Below are 23582 nucleotides of genomic sequence, written 5' to 3' on the forward strand. Positions count from 1 at the left end.
AACCATTTTATATGTGAAAAAAAATAAACATGTTATTAACCCCAGCTGATTCTCCAAGTGGAAGGCAAGGTCTTAGCAACTGTGGGGACACCAAAGTGAAATGAGTGCAGTCCTGCCCCCAATCCATCAGCCTTACTGACTAAATACAGGGGTATGCTTACATCTGCTGGTTCTTCAAATACATAGCTGTGAGATTTCCTATTAACTCCCTTACTCTACCTGGGCCCTAGTCAGCTGTGAGAAGAGAATGTGTTAGTGTCAGAGGTGAAAAAGGACAGAAGCAGAACCTGTCAGGCAGGCTCATCCAGTAACTCACTTTGAAGCCTAAACTAAGTAAGACAGTTCAGATTTCTGGCTAAATTTGGGGGAAAGAACTCTTTTTATTATCACAAAGTGATTATAACTCTTCTGTGGTAGCTTCATGTCTCCATAATTATGCAAAGAACAGGTTGACCATCACTAAATGCATGCTATGGAATTAATGCATATCCCTTCTTTCATGGCAACCTATTAAAAGCAAGTTGATGGAACGATAAACCATTTAAATGTATTCAAAAGAAATATTTGTCATTGGAAATATTGCCTAGGATTTGATCCAGTAGGTCTGCTGACTGTGCTTCAGGGAAATCCTTTCTTTCTAGTTCCATTTTTACTTCCATATGGCTTATCTTGGAAGTGCCTGTCACATACACTCAACAACTGGAAGCCAACTTTATAATCAACTATACTATGGTCTACGTTGGCTTATTTTTAAATTGCCCAAAACTTCCAGAAAGCAAAACCTTTCAGTTTAACAAAGACTCATTGAGCACGTCAGCATGTCAAAGCATCAGAATTCCAAATATAACAAACCAATAACTCCAAAGGGTCCCAGCATCCCACCGATGCAAAATCCACTTGCTATATGGTATTTTGAAAAGCCTGCCTATGACAAGATTTTTTAGCCAAAAAAGGACTTAGAATAGACAATAAATGATACACAGGAAAGCATAACTTTTGCTGAAAGTAACTAAAAATTAGTATCTACTATGTTTGGGCAGAGGAACCTTCTATAAGGAGTGGATAGATAGTATGCTGACATTAGATAATACAAATCAAATTTGGTATTGGGAATAAAGAAATGTCAATATACACTCGTTAATACACATTTAATAAGGGACAATGTAATAAAAGGAAGTTTCAGATAATTTTTAGGATATATTTCAGTGGGTGGATAAATTATATGCTGAACTGTTTATTTCCATAGGTTATAATATGTCTCTTAACAGTTTTATTTTATTTTTTATTTTTTTAACATTTATTTATTTTTGGACAGAGAGAGACAGAGCATGAACAGGGGAGGGGCAGAGAGAGAGGGAGACACAGAATCAGAAGCAGGCTCCAGGCTCTGAGCCATCAGCCCAGAGCCCAACGCGGGGCTCGAACTCACGGACGGCGAGATCGTGACCTGAGCTGAAGTCGGACGCTTAACCGACTGAGCCACCCAGGCGCCCCTCTTAACAGTTTTAAAGACCAGCTTCAATACTTGATTTTCCAAAATAAGTACAGTGATCATCTCAGTGATTCTATTCTCTTTGAGTGATAATGTCATTCTCTTCACTCAATAAACACTTGGCCATATCTATTTTCGAGTGGCAAAACGGTAGTCTGGTTTGTATATTTCCCCTTTTCATTTTCTCTTTACTGACCACTATTTAGTGGAGATCAAAGGCAACAGAATATCTGAAATGAGAGTAATATTAAAGCATTTGACTACCAGTGCAGTGAAAAACTTCAACCAGAAAGTTGAAAAATATTATTCTCTAAATGAACCAAATTATTCACTGTAAAACTGCTTATCAGATCACTGAACCATTCAAAGACTTTCCAAACCATGTATTAATTCAAAAAATTGACATTTCCTTTTGTTTGATGTGTTCTGTAGTCTAAATATTTTGTCCCCCCAAAAATTCACAGGTAGAAATTTAATCCCAGTGGGATGGTATGAGGAGCTGGGACTTTTGGGAAGCGATTGTGTCTAGAGTGGAGCCCTCATGAATAGGCTTCATGCTTTATAACAGACACTCCTGAGAGCTCCCTGACTCCTTCCACCATGTGGGGGTACAACAGGAAGACAGTTTGTTGTGAACCTGGAAGCAGAGCCTCACTAGATCTCAAATCTACCGTCTTCTTGATCTTATACTTCCCAGCTTCCAGAACTGTGAGAAGTAGACTTCTGTTGTTTATAAGCCACCGAGTCTACACCATTCTGCTACAGCAGCCTGAACAGACGAAGACAATGTCTTCCAGGGTCTCCCAGAAGTTCATAAGGGGAGCTGCACTAAACTATTCTAATGACTTCCCCATTAAACTGACAGTCATTACATCTTAAGTTTCTGGCACTTTGTTGTAACCAGAGGAAAACTTTGTGAAGCATCCCCTTGTTATGGCAAGGTAGCACTTGGATGTCAGTTCTTCCTACACATGTGGCCCTTAGAGTTTGCACCTCAGCCCCAATCACACCTGGCAGCAGTTAGGTGCTCTACATAGCCCTACTGTCACTTCTGCGTCTGCCTGCATCTGCTCAGTGGCTGCCTGTGGCCTGGCAACACTCCTGTGTCTCTGCCATTGAGAAATATAATTAGGGGACTTAAAGTTTCAGTGAAAAGGTAATTTCTGTAACCCAGTAGTATCAATACCTTTTAGCATTTTACCAGCCAGTACAATTATACTGGTGCATACCAACTGAACCTCAGCTTTGCCTGAACACACGATTAATCCACACTTCTTAAAATTTTAGAAATGACCTCATCCAGCCTGAGAGTGCTGAAAACATGAATGTGGAGAAGGAGAGGGACCTTGCACAAAGTCACCAAGAGAAAAATTGCATCCCCTGCTCTCCGTCACACCCCCCCCTCCAGCTCTTTCCTAGGCCATGATGCCTCTAATTCACTTTCACAGGAATGTTTGTTTTGAGTTAGAATGGGTAGGCTGCCATTCTGAACAGAGGAGATGGGGGTGGGGAAAGAAGGCAGAAAATCCAAGAAGCTAACAAATGGTAAGAAATTGGTGGATTCTTTGTCTTTTATCTGACATTGTGTCTGTTGACAAGAGAAAACCAAGAGTGTGGAACTTGCTAGATAAGGACCCAAACATCCTTTAGGTTGCCAATGTGAGCATCATTCTTTTTGTTGCCAGTGTCCTATTTACATTAAGTATCCACCACTTTTCAAAAACAATCCCATATATCACACAGACTCCAAAGGCAATGTTTGTGCTGCCGTTTCTACAGTTGCTTAAGGAAAAACAGTTTCTGTTGCCCTAGATAGGCAGCGCTTTCAGCTGCAGTTTGAGAAATTAAATGTTCAAGGCCTTCGGCGCTTCCAGTTCTGTTTGGAAAAAGACACAGACCTGGCATTTGGAAAGCATTTGCTCTCCATTAAACTTACCGAACCTTGACAAACCAGAGGGGCCAAGAATTAGTCTGCTGCTGGCCAAGCCCCGGCCTTCCAAAACCGATAACGGCAATGAAAACAGTAACACTGCCATTTATAATCTTCAACGGGATTCTGCCAACTTCTAACCCAAAAGGACCTCACAATCTGAAAAGAATCTCAAGATTTGTTTTATAGGAAAACAAGAAAATATTTTATCAGAATCTCCTTTTTTGCCCAGAATTGCCCCTCTTGGCTACAGAACCAAACATGAACATGTCTCTATCTTACCTTCAGTCTCTGTTGGGGAAGTATATTAAGGTGATATTCAAGGGCCGGGGAGGACTTCAGAAGTGGAGGGAGTGATCATTAGGTCAGAAGTGCTCCACACGTAGGGGCACCTGGGTGACTCAGTCAGTTAAGTGGCCGATTTTGGCTCAGGTCATGATCTCATGGTTCATGAGTTTGAGCCCTGCGTAGGGCTCTGTGCTGACAGCTCAGAGCCTGAAGACTGCTCTCTCTCTCTCTGCCCCTCTCCCACTCACACTCTGTCTCTGTCTCTCAAAAATAAATAAACGTTAAAAAAATTAAAAAAAGAAGTGTTCCACCTGTCACATGTCAAGTCTATGTACTTGCCTAAACTAGTAACACAATATACTTAAAACCAGCCCACCCTTTAGGCCTGGATAGTATCACCTCCATTCATGACCACAAACAACAAATTTTAGTAGAGCAGGGAACTTCCCATGCTATGGCCTAAGATAAACTAAAATCCTGATGCACAAAACATTTGATTTGCTCCAGCAATGGATATCATTGACTTGGATGCATGATTTTCTATTTGGGGACAGAAGATGGGATTTAGTTAGTCTGGAAAACAAAGTAGACTTCTTCACTTCTAACTATATGCCTATACTACAAATCAATGTGGCCCAGTTCAAATCATGTCCCCTTTGTGAAGGGTCAAAATTTCACTCCTAATCCTCAACATTTATAGCACTAAGTACCATTACAATAACAGCACTTTAAGTGATTCAACTCCCACCATAAACCTTGTAAGACAACAGAGCATCAAACAGGAGCAGTGATAAGGGAAGACTGGTGAGGACAAGAGAAAGCCACATATCCCTTAACCTTGGTTAACCTCTTTCAACTTGTAACACTAATCAAAGCTGCTCAAGAATTTGTTAAGCATGAGGCTTACACATTCCCTCCATCTTGATTTCCTCAGGAAGTGAAACAAAGTACAAGAGAAACAGCCAAAGGCAAATAGATGAAGGGGTCGGGGGGGGGGGGGGGGGGTAGGGAAGGACAATCACCACTAAATAACAGAGGCTTCTGGGCCAGGAATCACCTTGGCAAATCCTACCTTGGAGACTCCAGGGGTTCAAGCAAGGCTGCCAACCATGTGTCCTAGTTGCCCACAAATAACACCCTTGGAGTGGAAATACCAGCTGTATACATTTTACTTTTCTACCAGTGCTTCATTTTTTCCAAACTTTTTCTTCCCTCCATGTGGTTGCCCAAACCAATTCATGTGCTTACTGGCATGTTATGAAACATGGAAACAATTAGAGACCACATTCTAGGGCACGAGAGAATGACTCTCTGCAGAACCAGTGAACTATGCAGAACTTGAGAGGATTTGGCAAAAAAAGATGGAAATTGTAAAAAAAGACCCACTAACAGTATCTCATGTCACACAGCACATTCTACAAAGCTTTAAACTGATCTGCGTGTTTTCAGGCATCAATTGTACTTTACTTTCAAAATCTCTAGTTTTTAGTCTTATATTTTGTTTCCTTTCTTTATATATACAAACGAATGCATACACTATCCAGTCTTCTCAGTGAAGTTTAGGATTATTGCAAAGCCACATTTGAGGGGGAGGAACTACACCTGAAAATCAAAGAATTTAGGTTTCCAAAAGACCAGTTTAAGTTCTAAGTCATACCTCACACTTGGAAGGGCTTCTTTAGCCAATGAAATGCTAAGAATGGTCAGTTCTCTAACAAAAGGCCACTGAAACTTCTAACAAATGCTAATGAACCCAGGAGCCTTTTGTGTGAGTGAGCTATTCGAACTTGGCAAAGGTTAGAAGCTGCTGCTTTACCATCCACAGGCCTGAGTGACAAGGCAAAGCACTAAGCTAGAAAACACAGGAGACAGGTGCTAAGGGAAGAATTCCCTGGCATCTTCAAACAAATAAGAATGGGGAGGGGTAATGCAAAACTGAATCAAAAGGAAATGTGGTATCAAGAATCTATTATCTTTAGTGACAATTATTACTGCATGTGATTCATGTAGATAGTATTATTTTCATATTGTATTGCTTCAAGATATGGCCACAATGGAAGTCACAGCCAGAATGTCCTTGTGGTCCATGTGCAGACTGATTAACAAAGTTCCCTCCAACAGCGTTTCCATTCTGGAGATCCTGTTCTGAGAAAAGCAACTGCAAAAGACTCCCATGTACTGAGCTATGCTTGACCACACCACATGGGTTCCCACTGGGAACGGTGGGCAGAATTCATCATGAGCAGTGACCGACTCTATGAGGCTGGTCAGGATTCATTGTCAGCCACAGAGGAACAAACTCATTGCATTTGGGAACAAAAATTGAATTATTTGAGAGTGGCTTTAGGAGAAACTGAGGTTGTTTTGGTATAGACTCCCAGTTCTCTCTCTCTCTCTCTCTCTCTCTCTCTCTCTTTAATATGATGTTTATTGGCAAATTGGTTTCCATACAACACCCAGTGCTCATCCCAACAGGTGCCCTCCTCAATGTCTCCCCCCCCCCCCCATCAACCCTCAGTTTATTCTCAGTTTTTAAGAGTCTCTTACGGTTTGGCTCTCTCCCTCTCTAACTTTTTTTTTTTCCTTCCCCTCCCCCATGGTCTCTTGTTAAGTTTCTCAGGATCCACATAAGAGTGAAAACATATGGCATCTGTCTTCCTCTGTATGACTTATTTCACTTAGGATAACACTCTCCAGTTCCATCCACATTGCTACAAAAGGCCATATTTCATTCTTTCTCATTGCCAAGTAGTATTCCGTTGTGTATATAAACCACAATTTCTTTATCCATTCATCAGTTAATGGACATTTAGGCTCCAACGGAATGGGAAAAGATATTTGGAAATGACATATCAGACAAAGGGCTTGTATCCAAAATCTGTAAAGAACTCACCAAACTCCACACCTGAAAAACAAATAATCCAGTGAAGAAATGGAAACAAAACATGAATAGACACTTCTCTAAAGAAGACATCCAGATGGCCAACAGGCACATGAAAAGATGCTCAACGTCGCTCCTCATCAGGAAAATACAAATCAAAACCACACTGAGATACCACCTCACGCCAGTCAGAGTGGCTAAAATGAACAAATCAGGAGACTATAGATGCTGGAGAGGATGTGGAGAAATGGGAACTCTCTTGCACTGTTGGTGGGAATGCAAACTGGTGCAGCCACTCTGGAAAACAGTGTGGAGGTTCCTCAAAAAATTAAAAATAGATCTACCCTATGACCCAGCAATAGCACTGCTAGGAATTTACACAAGGGATACAGGAGTGCTGATGCATAGGGGCACTTGTACTCCGATATTTATAGCAGCACTTTCAACAGTAGCCAGCTCTCTGTCTCAACCAAACACTAACACCTGAGACTCACTGAGACACCTTGTTATAGTCCTTATCTTGGTCAATACCTACAATAATCCTTCTCTGTAATATAAAAAGGAGAAACGAAACTTTCAGGGGTCCTAGTAATGTGTGCATTGTCACATACCTAGTAAGCACTACATCTGGGAGCTAAACCCAGACATTTGACTGCAAGGCACCTCTACTTGGGACTGTGTTGTATAATTCCCTTCTCTCTGATAGTGGCATCCTCAGGCACTCTTATGAAATATCATCTATCCTCTCTTCCCTTTCCTTTTCTTCTCTCTCCCCCACCCCAAACTGCCAGTTAACATGTTTTCCTGCATACACGTATTCTACAGTACACAGAAGTGTTTATACACACATACTTTTCATATACCAAAGGGGTGAATGTTATTTCAAGAACACGAGCCTTATTCAAAATAATGAAATTTCAGGCATCTGCTCTTGGAGAAGTGATTTGTTTCAACCACCTGGACCACCTCCCTTTATGAGGGAGACTACAGGCAGTTCCTAAATAAAGCCAGACTAGTTCAAATGTCTGCTTTGAAGTTGACTACAGGGAATTGAGAATTCACTGAATCCCCAGATCAGCCCACATAACCCACAGAGTTCCTAAAGTATAAAGCTATATATTTCAGCAACAATTAACCTCTATAACGTCTTGAAAGAGAAACTCAATACAAGTTCTTGTTTGTGAATCCAGGAATGCCTTCTCCTTTCTGCCTAGACTTTAGGTGAAAGAGCAACTGGATAGGAAAAAAGTGAACTGGGAGGATGTGAGGGGAGAAGATGGGAGAGCAGGGGAAATAATTTGGGGGACTGGTGCCCTGTTAGATCTCTCAGCTGCATTTGGTCATTTATTCTCAAGTATTCTAGACTGGGGGACAAAGGGCTCTTGGGCCTTGTAGGTCAGGGCTCATTTGTATGGTCAGATTGATGATGTTGAGACTCTTCAATATTGGCTTATGCAGGTCACCACAAGTTTGGGTACAGACTGAACCACCACTGAATAAAAATCACAAGACAGTATTTTAATTGGCCTCCTTAGGCCATTTAACAAAGGAGAAAGCTAACTTGCAAGAGCAAAGAGTAATTAATGAAGGGAGCAAACAGAGGTTCATTTAGTAACTTCAAAATAAGTTCCTCTGTCTGAGGTGGGGAAAAAAAAAGTAGCCTGCAACATAAAGATAAACTGTAGGTATTTAAGTCACAATGCCTTCCGCCAAGAACTGCTCATTACCATCAGATGCTGCAGTGGCAGTGGGGCCAGTTAGAACTAACTTTATTATTAGAAGCAATTAGGGAGAAAAGGGGCAGAATTTCATTTGGTTATTTCAAAACAAGTTTCTGTGCACGATTTAATGAAGGCCTGCAGTGTCAAGATAAAATGTGTGTTTTACTGAAAACAGCTTTTGCAAATGATTGCTTGTTACCAGCCGGTATCTCCAGGCAAAGCAGTCTGGGTAGGTTGGATTTACATGCATGCTGTAATATAATAGTTCAGCTGTCTCAGCTTCATAGAAGTGTTAACAGGCAATATGACTTGATGGTTAAGCACATGTGTTCTGGAGCCAGACTGTCTGTCTTCAAATCCTCACTCTGACCTTGGTAGCTGAATGACCTTGAGTGACCTTCTGGAATGTTCTAGGCTTAGTTTATTCCTGTGTAAAGTGGAGATCATAGTAGTGTTTATCTCACAGGATTACTGTGAACTATAGATGCGCCTAATATGTGTTAGACATTGTTGTAATTATGATGAGTTCTATCCAAGAAACATTGGGGTGGGGCTTGCTATACAGGGGTTACCCTGAGTACAAATCAATAATGGATCCATTTACATCTTTTGAATGGAGTTTTCACATAAAGAATGACAAAGATATTTGTCTTCACATTCATAACAGTTTTCATCTAAACTCCTTTGGGACAATATTTCAGTATTTCTATATGAAAAGTGTAATTGCTTTATGGGTTTGCTAAACCAGTTGTGTACCATATTCTTTATTTCCCACCTTTAAAGTAATGGCTGGGACTTTTTATATTTCCCTAAGTCTGAGCTTTTCCTTTATAAATCTCTTGTGCAGCCTTCAACTCTTCCTTCATATACATACCTGGGTTAAGAAACTGCCATGTACCAAGCTTAGAAGACCATTTAAAAAAAACCTCAACTATCACACAACAAATGGGGAGTTGGGCTTTGGCTTCCTTCTAAATATCCTTTTGAGGCTACTGTGACCACAGTAAAAGAGATCTCTCACCAGTGGTTTCAAATTCAACGTCCTACTCTTCAGGGAGAGGATGTGCTGCCTTCAGTGATTTTTTAGATACTCCATTAAATTCTCAAGGTTAAAGATTGATTTTCATCAGATGGCTACAATATTTGCATATTCACTTGGGAATATGGCATACTGCTTACCCATTATGTTTTAGTTTTGCAAATCAATAGCATTTAACTAATGTTCCATGCACCATAATATTAGACCCATATGATGAATAAAACTCCTTTCTTAGACCTTAACAGTGACTCTGTTATTAAAATCTATTCATTTTGGAAAAGGCTAAACTAGCAAAATGCCCTCTACACATTTATGTGTTTTCTCAGCTGTGTATTAACCCACATCATTTTTCTGGTGGCCCTAACTTAATTTATGCTAATTTGAACAATTTACATAAGAGCCTCTTTTATAGAATTTCAGATCTTACCCTGCATATTATAAGAAAGAAAAATTTAAAAACATGGGCAAGTATATATTGGTGGGATTCTCCCCCAAAGTCTGTGTGTTCTTGTTTAATATGAGTTTTAGAAACAGGTTCAAGCTAATATTTATTTTCTCTAACCAAGTTGTCTACTTTAAAAAAAATAATGTTTATTTATTTTTGAGAGAGAGAGGGAGACAGAGCATGAGCGGGAGAGGGGCAGAGAGAGAGAGGGAAACAGAATCTGAAGCAGGCTCCAAGCTCTGGGCTGTCAGCACAGAGCCTGATGCGGGGCTTGAACTGATAGACCATGAGATCATGACCTGAGCCAAAGTCGGTTGCTTAACCGACTGAGCCACCCAGAAGCCCCAATTTATCTACTTTTTTGAGTACTACTTTTTTTTTAAAATCTCATTGTAACATGAGAGATTTTCCTTCTTGAAAGACTCAGTGTTAAAGAATAATTTCATCAGAGTTGTTGATGCCCATTAGCTATTAGTGTCTCTTAGAAAGTCAAAGCTTAAGGAAAGGTAGATTCTAAAAAGAATGAAATATTCCATGTTACATAGAAACTACCTGAGGAAAGATTTGAGAGGAAGAAGGTAGATATTCTTACCCTGGATCGTTCTTCTAGTTTTGTCATCATGACAACTGTTGCACTCCGTTGCTCCCATATCATTCTCCAAAAGTCCCCAAATGTTTCAGGCAGAGATCCTTGTGTTGCAATATAAGCATTTTGTTTCCTATAGCCATCTATATAGTTGGCATTCACATAGTCACTTCCGGGGATGCCTGTAAAACAAGAGGTGTTATTCCACTAGATGAGCCTATCACGAGAGGAGACAGCCTGATATCTGGACTAATGACGATGTTACATTATTGTTCTACACTATGCTAGAGGAGTCACAATATATTCAAGTTTGGGTTTTAAGCAAGATAAAAACAGGTCCCATGGGGACTATCCCATTAAAGAAATACAGTGGTCCAGGTGTTGGATCTTTGTAATATGACAAGGTAGATAATAAAGAAAGAAAAATACAACTGATTGTCCATAAGGTGCTATTCCTCTCACCCACTGTCTATTTTCTCCACTGCATCAGTAAAATATAGCATGCAAAGAAGGCTAAACAATTATCTGGTCACATTTCTCACTCATGCAATTCCACATTGCCAGACAAAAACTAAATGAAATAATGCCTGAGTCTGAAAATGCAGTGTAGAGTGGAACATGCCATAACAGTGAAAAATTCTTCACAAATTTAGCTAACAGGGAACTCATTTGTAAACTCATTTAATCCTTTCAACCACTCTGTGAAATAAGTCCTATCAGGATCTTCCTTTCACAAAGGAGAAAACAGAGGTGCATGGAGATTAAAGAGCTTTCTCAAATTGGTGGAGTCTGGATGAATTTTAGGCAGTGTGTCTGTTATGTCTGTCTTAACCTCTGCGAAGACTACTTCTCATTGAATCTCACAGAATTGTTGTACCACATGCATCTCTCCTTAGATTATGACAATTGCCTCTTATTTGGTTATCTCATGTCTATTTTTGTCCTTTGCAGTCTGCTCTCCATCTAGCATGAGAACAGTTTTTACAAATATATTTCAGACACTGTAATTTCTCTCCTTCAAACCCAACAATGGCTTCCCTTTTTACTTCAAATAAAATCCAAACTCTCAATAATGGCTACAGAGCTCCTCAGTTTTTCTTTTTAAAAAAGTAAATTTATTTATTTCCAGAGAGAAAGAGCAAGTGTGGGAGGGGCAGAGAGAGAGAGGGAGAGACAGAATCCCAAGCAGGGTCTGTGCTGTCAGCGCACAGCCTGATGCAGGGCTCAACCCCACAAATCCTGAGATCATGACCTGAGCTGAAATCAAGAGCTGGGATGCTTAATTGACATAGCCACCCAGGCACCCCATCTCTGCACTTTTCCAAACACATTTTATTCCATTCACTTCCTTCCCTTCTAAACTCTAGACTGGACCACCTCTGCTGTTAGAAAACATCACTCTCCTACCTTATTGCCATCCCAAATCCTAGAACACACTTGGTGTCTCCTTCCCATTGTATAATGCTCAGCCTGCCTCTCAGAAAGCCTGCTCTTAATACTCTCAGACCTCAGAACTCCCTTAACTACATTTTTTTAAGTTTATTTATTTATTTGAGAGAGAGAGAGAGAGAGAGACAGAGACAGAGACAGAGAGAGAAAGAGGGATAGAGAGAGCACGCATGAACAGGAAGGGGCAGAGAGAGATGGAGTGAATCCCAAGCAGGCTCTGCCCTGTCAGCGTAGAGCCCATTCGGGGCTTGATGTCATGGACCCATGACATTGAGACCTGAGCTGAGCTGATATCAAAGTTGGACACTTAACCAACAGAGCCACAAAGGTACCCCTCACTTGACAACTCTTTACACTACTTATTACACATTGTAATTATATACTTGTTTGTTGACATGCTTATTGTTTGTTTTGATCTCTAGACCATGTCTCTTTTATTAATCCCTTGCTATCTCAAGGGACAAAAAGAAATTTGCCCAAGTTCTGACATTAATAAGTAGCAGAGCTTGAATTTAATGCAGATATTCTGATTGGAAGCCTAATTTTCCTTCAGCACACCTTTAAGAGGGATACAGGCAAATCTGAGCTTCTTTCAATGAGAGTGACCAGAGCGATTAAGGAAATCAAAGCTGTTCCATATGAGAAAGGCATGCATATTATACTTGGCAGAGGAAAATGTTGGGGATGAGGACTCTGCCTGTGAGTACCTGAAGAGAGGGGTAGATTTACTCTGTTGAGACCCAAGTTTTTCAATTCTGAAGGATGTAAGCACAGAGAGATGAATTTCATCTCCAATATCGTAAAGCATTTTCAAATTTTCAGAATCAATAAGCGAATAGATTTCCTTGAGAGGTAACAATTGCCTATCCCTGGAGCTGACCAAGCACTTTACAGGGGTACTGGCATATTATACAGGCCTGATATGAGAGGTAGCACCAGAAACTATATATGGCCCCTTCTTGCCATGGGAAAATATGATTCCTGGAACTATGAGAAAAAAGAAAAAAGAAAATTTTCTTTATAATGGAATGTATGTTCCCAAGCTAAAATTGTTATATTTCACTGATTGCCACTTGCAATTACTTTGACTGTTTTTCTGATTCCAGTTGTAAAACTGATCCTCTCAAAAAAGTAATGAAAGTCAGATGGGAACTACTGGGCTCCGAGATGAACACATGGATATGGGATACCACCAGCATTAGTGAAAAGCCTTTTGAGTAAAAACTGAAATGCACGGCTGGTTGTAACATTATTCATCTATTACAGCTACTCAAGAAGCAGTTGGGGTTCTGGCAGTCCTTTGTTGATAAAGATCCTATTCCTCCAGACACCAAGATTCAAAAGACAGTTTAAATAAAGTCCTCAGGTTACTGCCACTGGGAAGCACACACAACCTCATGTCCACAGAATTTGGTTCTGAGCCAACAACGAATCTATTTTATAATACAGGGAAAAGCCCACCTTCAAAATTTTAATTTAGCAGTTGACAACATTAAAGAATTGATAAAAAAGGATTATGGCTAAAGGTCTCCAATATACAGAAATTTTTTTTCCAAGAATATTCAAAATAGAGAAGAAACCTGGGTTAATGACTCTGAAAATGCATCAGCTGGGCACTGTGCCATTTCCCCCGTATCAAGGATAACAACTGTATCCAAACAGTGTGTCAGAGGAGAGAGGAGATGGATATGAGGCTCACGTCTAAAGGAAGAGAATCAGACCCACCCAATATTTTTATATAAATTTTAATCATTTACTATGTAATGAATTGTTTTTTGACATATTGCTTAAGTTTGAATAATAAATTATGATTATTATTTTTAGGGAGGAGTGGGTTGCTACTTAATAATGCTTGTATTTCTTGGGGACAAAAACACAAACAAAATCTGCTTGAAAAATACTAGGCACCTGGTATCTGTACTTATCACCAAGCACTTTCAGAATTGGGGACTTGATATTTTGAAAAGAAAATTAAAAGGAAAAATTCAATACCTAGTAGAGCTAATTATTAGCCTAAAGTTTACATCTTGAAAATAATGCTGGGGCTCCTCTTCTATTTTGAAACTTGAGGTAGTATCTGGAATAAATGCCTCTTCCTCCCAGCAAATCTCTTTACATACTCTGGCAAAAAGACATTTCAGGTAAGTCTTCTTATACACATCCTTCACAAGATGGGGATGTGAGAGAAGACTATTCTACAGAAGCTCTAAGATCTAATGTATCAGTATTTCATATAATCCAAATAACACACTATGTAAAAAGATGAATGGGAAAAGATTTTAGAAAGGGTGGTGGCGTGCCCTTTTACAAATATTAACCTCAGATTGGAAACTAAAGTTGAACAGAAGTGTGTTTCAAGTAGATGAGATCTCTGTTTTCAGTGTGACATAAAGATTTTTCAACAGACTTTTTGAAAAACAGCATCATGCAGCCTTTCCAAGTGTTTTGGTACCATGAAATGCTTCTTCAGTAGCTCTTGATTTTGATGTTTCTGCTGGAAGGCTGCATCTACAAAATCCCTTCCCTTTATTGGGGTGACCTTCTCCAAGTATTGCATATTTGTTTATTTAATTTTCAATTCCCTGCTTTATCCAGAAAATGATTTTGCATCTGCTAATACAACACTAATCAGAGTGCACTACTAATCCAAAAGAAGTGTGTGAGAATTAATTGAATTCATCTGGGGCTATGATGGATGGAAATCTAACTTAACATGTAATACTAAAAGAATATAGAATTACTATAAATTAGCTAATTGCTTTTATTTTCTGGAGTTAAGAAGACCTTTGTCCAATGTAAGGTAATAATGGCACTTGTGGTGTGTGTGTGTGTGTGTGTGTGTGTCATTAAAACAATGAAAACATAACAAAAATGTCTGCCTTTAGCTCATCATAATCAAAAACCCTAGGGCTGGACCTGCTGGCAGAACTGTCTCTCAGGTAACTATAACTTAGATGAAAACTTGTTGTTTACGGGGCACCTGGGTGGCTCAGTCAGTTAAGCGGCCGACTTCAGCTCAGGTCATGATCTCACGGTCCATGAGTTCGAGCCTCGCGTCGAGCTCTGTGCTGACAGCTCAGAGCCTGGAGCCTGTTTCAGATTCTGTGTCTCCCTCTCTCTCTCTCTCTCTGACCCTCCCCTGTTCATGCTCTGTCTCTCTCTGTCTCAAAAATAAATGTTAAAAAATATTTTATAAAAAAATAAAAAAAAGAAAACTTGTTTCCTAGGAATTCATGGCTTTACTGCCTTTATAAAAGTAACTTTCATGATTTCCCATGTATTATTTCATGTGTACTCTCCAGTTACCAATTGTCATGTAAACAGGTCCAACACCAATAATTATCATTCTAATCTTGTAAGTGAAAAAACTGAGGATAGATCTTAAGTTCATATTATATCTATATGCCCCTTTCCTGTGTTACAGTGTATTTCATTAGGTAAGGGACTATTTTTCTATGTTTTATACACATATTACTTACATGCTTTATACGGGGCTTTGCATTTGGGGTAAAGAAACCTTGAGGTTATAAAACTCAAGGCTTTAAGACCAAAAGAGGTTGTGATGAGGTGAATGATGGGTAGAGCAGTGCTTCTGTGTCCTTCATGCACGGCAAGACACAGAAATAGCTATTCAAACAGAATTAGGCCAGTTTTAGCCACTCATTTCATTTGCTGGGAATTGCTGGTTATAGCTTTCAGTGGAAAGGAAAGTAAGTTTAGGCATGGACTTCATGCTTCATTGTTCTTTTAATTGTTTGCAAAGCTTTGGAAACTTACCATGAATTCAACATGCAAAGGCAATGTCATTTTTCTTCATCTAAGCATAGGATTAATAGAACAGGGCTTCATGATGCTGGTCCCACATGTGTTTGAATATAAACATAAGGAGAAAAATCCTTGGAAAGATGAAGCTACTCTGAAAGAATATTCGTGATGAATAAATAATTCATGCTGAAGAATGCTTTAAAACCTTGAAAGCATGTTGAACTGCCAAAGAATTTACTATCAGAGCTGTTTTGTCATGACTAGGTTAATTTTTTTTTTTTTTCCTGTTAACTTGAGGAGGACTAATTGGGGCATATGGGTCTATTAAACAACAACAAACAACTTGCTTTGCATTCAATTTTTCGGGTCAGGAGATAATTTGATTTGAAGAGATTTGTTGAACGGTGCTCATAATTGTAAAAGTTTATAATAAGGCTTTATGTCCTGATGATAAGTGAAAAAGCAGGACCCAAAATAGTACATGGATTATTTTATAAATGTAAAATGAAGTAACTATAAGGGGCATGTGAATACTTCTGTATCACTCCATACTGTAGGGAAAGTCACATGTGGCTTTTCAAATCTTGAAACAATACTTAGCACATGCTAAAAACTTAGAGAAATTGGCCAGGAAACCAGGACTCCTGTCTAGGGCTGCTGGTAGTTTGCTCTTTGACATTTGGGCGGTTGTTCAACTTGTCCAGACCTCTGATTGCTTATCTGCTAAACAAGACATGTTGGACAAATTGATTCCCTCAAGTCCTTTTGAATTCTAAAATAAGATGTCTCTCTGTGGTATTCTTAACCTTCTTGGATTCAGAAATCTCTGTGAAGTTATTTTAAGATAGAGGCTTTGTGTCTCTCAGATTAGGCAGGAACATGCTCTGATGCTCTTTCAAGCTGATTCCTAGTGCTTCTATCTCTTATGTGCTGACATGAGATTTTTTTTGGTGTGACTGATACTTGAAATCTTGATTAGAACCTAGTGGGGTAAAAGAAAAACAAATTCAAAAACAAGAGGGAGCAGTGGGACTAGACTAGTAGGCGGTCTATTCATGGAAAGAAGCTGTCCCTGGATTGTGGAGGTGAGAATGAGGGAGAGGCAGCATTAGAGGGAAGGCAGAATCCCATCCCTGGTTCCATTGGACCAACTGCTGCCCTACCACAGAGCTGGGGATGGGCCTTCGCTGAGTGGTTGCCTCTGTCCTGATTCACAGCAGGGCCCCAAAATCCAGGTACTGTTATTTCTGTTCACCACTACAAATCCTTAGTGAAGTTTGTGTCAAGAAAAATGCTTTTTGGTAAACCAGTTTAATCCTTGCTGTAAGATAGAAGTACTTAAGACCTAATGGAGTACAAAAGCTACTTTTTACTTATAAACAACGTCCCCTCCTCCAATTCAACACACACACACACACACACACACACACACTCCCTAACAAGAATGAATTGATGATAAAGACCTAGATTGCAGTTTTACCCACAACGCAGAAAAAAAAATATTAACTTTGTTTTCTGACATTGGCAAAACTAGAGAAGAGAGAATAAAAAAATGAAATCCTATAATAATTTATTAGTAAATTTATTTAATTCCAAATGACACAGGCCTTCTTTCCCCTTCACTTGCACCATGACAGCCACGACAGCCACATCAGAACTAGCAAAATAAATGATTATTTTTTTAACACAGCAGAAAAAACCCAAGTGCTTCTTGCAAAGGCACAGTGTGTTATCTGACACAGTGTCCCAGAGGTACCACATATTGGCAAGCTGCCCTCAATGTTTCTACAGTACACAGGATGATTATTTTAGAAGCATATCTTGCTCTGTGGGCTCACCATTACAATGAGTTAATGGGGGGATGGATACTTTTCAAAGAGTTTGTGAAGCGAGCTTCCATCCTCTCAAGATTCTATGTCCTCTCCCCCTTGGTTTTCTATTCCTCAGCACTGCTGAAGAGGCTGGGTTATGAGAGTGGCCAAAGAGAAGGAAGTGGGTGATTGAATTGTCACTGAATGCATCCCAAGGTTAGCTACATATATTGAAACTTATCAGTACCTGTGATAGAATGGACTCGTTTCTAGTTAGGGAGCACTTTTCCCTGAAATAAAGCAAAGCTTGGGCCAGTACAGAATTATAGAGTTTTGGCCTACTAAGCTTTTATTAATAAAGATCAAATTATTATTATTCAACAGTGAGGTATTCTGAATCAAAGGCAGAATATGGCGACAGGAGCTCTGTCTGTAGGAAACACACAGAGCCCCAGCCTCCTCATAGATCCTAAAATATGAGCAGTATTCTCATTATGTCTTTGCCCAACACCTCTTTGAGAATCTAATGAGTCAATGCATTTGAAACTTCCAAAATACCAGTGGATATTAGTTATTCTTATGATGAATGTAATAAACAGTAATTAAATAAGCCCAGTCATTCTTTAATATTCTATTGATGAAAGTTATTCCAAACCTGGAAGGCCCCTTTCCATTTTCTGTATTAAAAAATAATGGAGAGGACAAAAATAATTATTTTATGACTTCCCAGCGATATACAACCTGCACCTTTATTTTAACAACAGAACCACGGCACAGATGATGTAAGTTTCTCTGTAGCCTCAGAGCAATGAAGTGTAGATTCATTAGCATAATCTTCACAGGTGTACAATAAAAATGAAAAGAAATCCCAATAACTGAACTAAAGACAATGGAGATAAAAATAAACTCACGGACCTTTTTGATTTATTCTTTGATTGGCTTCCTGGAAACAGAGTAAAGAAAACCAACACAAACAGCCATCCCTTAAAAATGTTTTTTTTTTTTCTCTTTTCCAGATAAAAAACATCACAGGTACAGGCTGAGATAGGAGCTGGGGAATAACAGATCCCCACACCATTTGCTTGGCTACATGCAGGAGAAAGATGCCATTTAAATAGCTCTAATTAGTCTTTAGGCAAGCTTCAAGCACCTTGTAAAACTGCTCCAAGTTTCCAAAGGCTAACTCCTATCCAGCTCTCTATTTAATACAAATTAGGCCAGGAAAATTTGTGCCCTGCTCCTCAAAAAGAAATGCTTTTATTAAAAAAATAAAACAAAAGTAAACTACCCTGAAATAAAAGGATTAAACTTTGTCATGCTTGTAAGCAATCAACTTGAAAAGTGAAGGACTGGGAATGTTAATCATTGATTGCTAAATCAATGATTGATGTCCTGAGCAAGGTGAGAAGAATAAACTCAACCAACAGTTGGATGAGATTTAGACAAGTTTTCTGTTTGTTTTGTTTTTTTCTTAGACGGAGCATATAGTCTACCAAAATTCTTTCACTTATTCAAATAGAACTTCAAGAGCAAAATAAAACAAATAAAAACATACTCACAAATTAGTCATTAGTGTTTGAGGGTCAGGGGAGAGGGGGAAATGGGAAAGAGGAAGGTAGAGTGAGGGGGGAGAGGGAGGGAGAGGGAGAATGAGAGGGTACAGGAACCAAGAGGGAGGAAAAAGAATCATATTTATTGAATTGATGTGGGAAATAGCACATGGCAGCTATTAAAGGTATGTGTTACTGGGGAAAATAAATTCTTTGGTGTCAGAGCTTCATATGGAACATTTATATTTACTATAATATAATTAACATTTTATTGAAAAATGTTGGATAGATTGTATTAACTTATTTCCCTATGTTTTTGTTTGGTTTGTTTTTACTTACTGAAAAAAATATCAGATGATTCTATAAAAATAAAACGTAACTCACAGTATGAGGATTATGTGAAAGGGAGAATATGTTATCACGTGCTGACAGCTGTGTGAAATGAATCTGCAGGCACTGAACACTCTGCAGAAGAGAAGCTAAGACACTACTTAAATGTGAGGCCCTAGTGTGGTGGTAGAAGGTGAATCAGCACCACAGGGGAACATCCTTAGTTTCTTCTCTTCACTTTTAAGAAACATGATTTATCTTAGGGGCAGTGGTTTCCCGTGAGTCACTTTCTCATTTTAAAGGTGCTAAATTGCCCATCTCACAAATAATCAAGTTATTGCAACATCATGTATATTATTTACAGTTGGATTTTTTTGAATCGCTTACATTATCTGTTTGATTTATTTTGGATTTCCACTTAATAAGAGAACACACTCTCCCCCTCTTGAATTTTGCAATGCTATTGTGGGTCTGGTTTCCATTTATCATGTATATATATATATATATATATATATATATATATTTTTTTTTTTTTTGCTTCACAGAGTACTCCAAATATATGCAGCTTTCTCATTTGGATATTATTAATTTTTCCATAGATCACATACAGAAGATATACCATCTGAGGATAAATTATAGGATATTTCAATAGTAGTAATAGAATTCATAACAGCAATGATAATTTTAATAGTTTCCAATATTTATTTGGTGTTTTATTTGTGCCAGACACTCTCCTAAAAACTTTACAGGTATTAATTCATTAAATTCTCCTAGTCATTCTAGGATGCAGGTACTACTATTAATCCTATTGCACAGATGAGGAAATCAAGGCACACACTCTTCAGAACCAGGAAGGGCCATTGATGATTTAATAGAAAAGAAGTTATTGAGAAGCATATGGGCTCTTGCAAGAATGTACCCATTAAAGAGAAGTGAATACATATACTTAGGTTTTGAAACTTTAAATATATTCCTTCAAAACCAGAAAAATAAAACTCATATTTCACTAAGCTTCTCTTACAAGATTAACAAGTACTAGTGTTACAGAATGCATGTGAAATGATGTGGATTACTCTTTGCCATTTCTAATTCTCTCATAGATAAAATCATTTAAATCTGCCTTGGCAGGAGACATACACATAGGCCAATAATTCAACTTGGAGTAAACCCTCTGGCTTAAGTGGGAGTGTTTGTTTTGTTGTTTGTTTGTTTCAGAATGTCTTAATGTCCAAGATTTAATATTTATCTAATAAATTTTACTCAGTGTCTATTGATCTCTAGATGTAGAATCAATATTCAGAATTTTATGAAGAGCATGAAGGGTCTTACACATTTTCATTCTGTTCTCAAACAGAACTAAACACACTAACTCAGGGTTCTCAATTGACAAATGGGCTTTCAAAGGGCTTTTGTGTCCTTGAACTCTCTGAAATTAGTGTACAAATAAATTGGGTAAGTGCTTTTGGTTTTCAAGTGGGGTTTAAAATGCTCATTTTTTTTCCTTTAAGTATATTTATTTGAGAGACAGACACAGAGACAGGATTAGTGGAGGAGGGGCAGAGAGCGAGGGAGAGAAAGGGGGAGAGACAATTCCAAGCAGTCCCCATGATGCCAGCACAGAGCCCGATGTGGGGCTCAAATCCATGAAGCTGTGAGATCATGACCTGAGCCAAAACCAAGAGTTGGACGCTTCGCCAACTGAGCCACCTAGGCACCCAGTGTGGTGGTCAGATTCTAAAAAGGATCTAGCTTCCCCAAAGGGTGAATTGTACTAAGTGACATGCCCAAGGTCACAGAACAGCAAGGTCACAGAACGGTTTAAACTAGCCTTTAGTGTCCAGTCTTCTGTTTTCTTATTCAGTGTTCTTCCTAATAGAACTTTAAAAATAATATTGAACAAACAAAAAATTCCACTTGAAAGCATTTATATATGATTTATTCTTTGGAAAACTTTACTTTGACTACTCTAAGGACACAATTGAAGACCTCTAGTTCTCAGATTTCCAACATAAATGTTTGAAAATGTATATTTCAAAATTCCTAGACAGTCTTCCCAGCCAAAAAGATATCATGTTTGAATTAGGTGTGGCATATATAGTCACAGTCTTCATGAATTCAAAAGCCTCTTTAGTTCTGAGTGGCCAATTGGAGAGAATAACAGTCTTGAGTCCAAAAGATTCATGTTAGAATTTTGGCTCTGCCATGAACGAGCTACTAATTATAAACAAGTTACTTGGTTTTTAAAACTTTAACAGTTCTTCATCCTTAAAATTGATGGTAACAACTAACTTTTGAGGTTGTTCTGAACATTATAGATAAAATCTATCCATGATTTTATACACTATATAAAATCTATGACATGGTGCCCAACACACAATAGATACCCAGATAATCATATGTATTTTAACTTCTTGTCTTTGTCATTGACATAAAAAGTAGGCTTTTAAAAAGTTTGCTTTATATTTAGTCCTGGCCAACAATTAAAATAATTCCATTTGAATATGGCTTTTAAAGTGAAATGTTAATTATGATTCTACTAATAGAAATACAATACTGGCAGCAGTGAAGAGCAATTAAATTTTAGAAAAAAATGTTTTTATCTAGAACTGAAATAATTAGATTGATTTTTTCCTAGTTATAAGACATTACAATAAATAATCTGCCACTAATTGATATTCCTGGGTTTATAAGAAGTTGAAGATACATACAAGAATTGAGGTAAGTAGATCACTTTTGGAATCAATTAAGGATAGATACACTTGACCTTACTTCTACAACTGCAGGAACCTAAGCATTGGGATCACTCCTGAGTCCCTGTATTGTGTCATTGCCTCAGATTAGTTCTGCCGTAAAATAGGAAATGAAATACTAAAATGTAATGTTTATATTATCCATAGGTTACAGCCTAATGATAAAGTGGACTTTTAGGCAAAGTGATAAGTCTGGGCATTGAGATTCAAGCTAGTGACTTAGTCACAGATACATCCTCTATCAGTAGGAAAGCAGTGCGAATATGTGGGCCTATGCAGGCATGGGTCAGAGAATCACAAGAGCGCACTTCTAGTTTGAGCTCTGTTACTCATATGTGGTATGGCTTAGGGCCAACACTCTGAGCTTCACTCTTCTCATCTCCAAGTGTGGATATGTATATAGTAAGGTACTTATGCTGTTGCTTCATCAAACTGTAGTGTATACAGTAAATGATACAATTGATAAGAAAGCTACATAGAGTTAACTCCTACTAGTCAGAAGTGAAAGGGATTTCACGCACATGTGGCTTTTAAAAAATAAGACAAATTAATAAATAAATAAAAAGCAGAAATAGACTATACATACCGAGAACAAACTGGTGATTGCCATAGGGGAGGTGGGTGGGGGGGATGGGCAAGATGGGTGAAGGGGAGTGGGAGATACAGCCTTCTGGTTATGGAAGGAATAAATCATGGGAATAAAGGGCACAACATACAGAATATAGTCAGTGATATTTTAATAGTATTGTATGTGAAAGATGGAGGCTACACTTGTCTTCTGCACAGCATAACTTAAGAGAAGGTGAATCAGTTGCCTAACACTTAGGATGTTTACTTGAAAATAATGTAACATTGTATGGCAAGCATACTCAAATTAAATAAATAAGGTTTCAGCTGAAACAATTGATACTGAGAGAAGACCAGGTTACATAACTAGTAAGTGACAGAGCTGTGACCCAAACCCAGATTTCCTTGCTCTTATCTTTTGGTTTATCAATTTCTTTTTTCCTACGTTAGTAAAAGTAATGAATAACTGAATTCTATGAGATCAAGCATATTATTATATACTACTTAATTGTAATATAAGTATTAGTTTCCATTTAGTCTTTGACAATATTTAGCTTTAACTATGAAAATAAATCCTATCACCTCTTTTCCTCGGGAATTACTATGTTCTCTTAAGAACAGCTTAAACGGTAAGTGGACTGGTCAAAAGCAGTTTCCACACTGCTTGCTCTGCAATTCAATAATTGTAAGCATTCTGTAGTTAGAACTCTCTTGAATTTGCTCCACATTTTCCCCAGCATAAATAAGATGGCTGTAATTTGGAAACATGTCATGATGTATCACTATTTTCACAGAATTCAATAAGCACGCTGGTGCTGACACACAATTCCCCATTCTTTAGTTTATTTCCCCTGCCATTGCTTGGCGGAAGTCATGTAAAAGTTTTGCTCTAGGAAACAAGATAAGGATATTAGGGATCACTGTGGCGACTTTCCAGATCTCCTTTATTGTAGGTCAGACCACTCTGCAAAGTAAACA

At 38.4% G+C, this 23582-nt stretch overlaps 1 protein-coding gene across 43 annotated transcripts in view; it reads right to left on the minus strand.

The window, feature by feature from the left end:
- PTPRD (protein tyrosine phosphatase receptor type D) overlaps positions 1-23582 on the minus strand; it is a 2207515-nt gene that overhangs the window by 55567 nt on the left and 2128366 nt on the right. For all 43 annotated transcript variants that reach the window (XM_043566630.1, XM_043566632.1, XM_043566635.1 and 40 more), the window contains one exon: positions 10389-10564. In XM_043566630.1, coding sequence (XP_043422565.1) covers positions 10389-10564 — 176 coding nt within the window. The remainder of the gene's footprint in view (positions 1-10388; positions 10565-23582) is intronic.

The sequence above is a fragment of the Prionailurus bengalensis genome, chromosome D4 (genome assembly GCF_016509475.1).
Source record: "Prionailurus bengalensis isolate Pbe53 chromosome D4, Fcat_Pben_1.1_paternal_pri, whole genome shotgun sequence".
Taxonomy (NCBI): domain Eukaryota; kingdom Metazoa; phylum Chordata; class Mammalia; order Carnivora; family Felidae; genus Prionailurus; species Prionailurus bengalensis.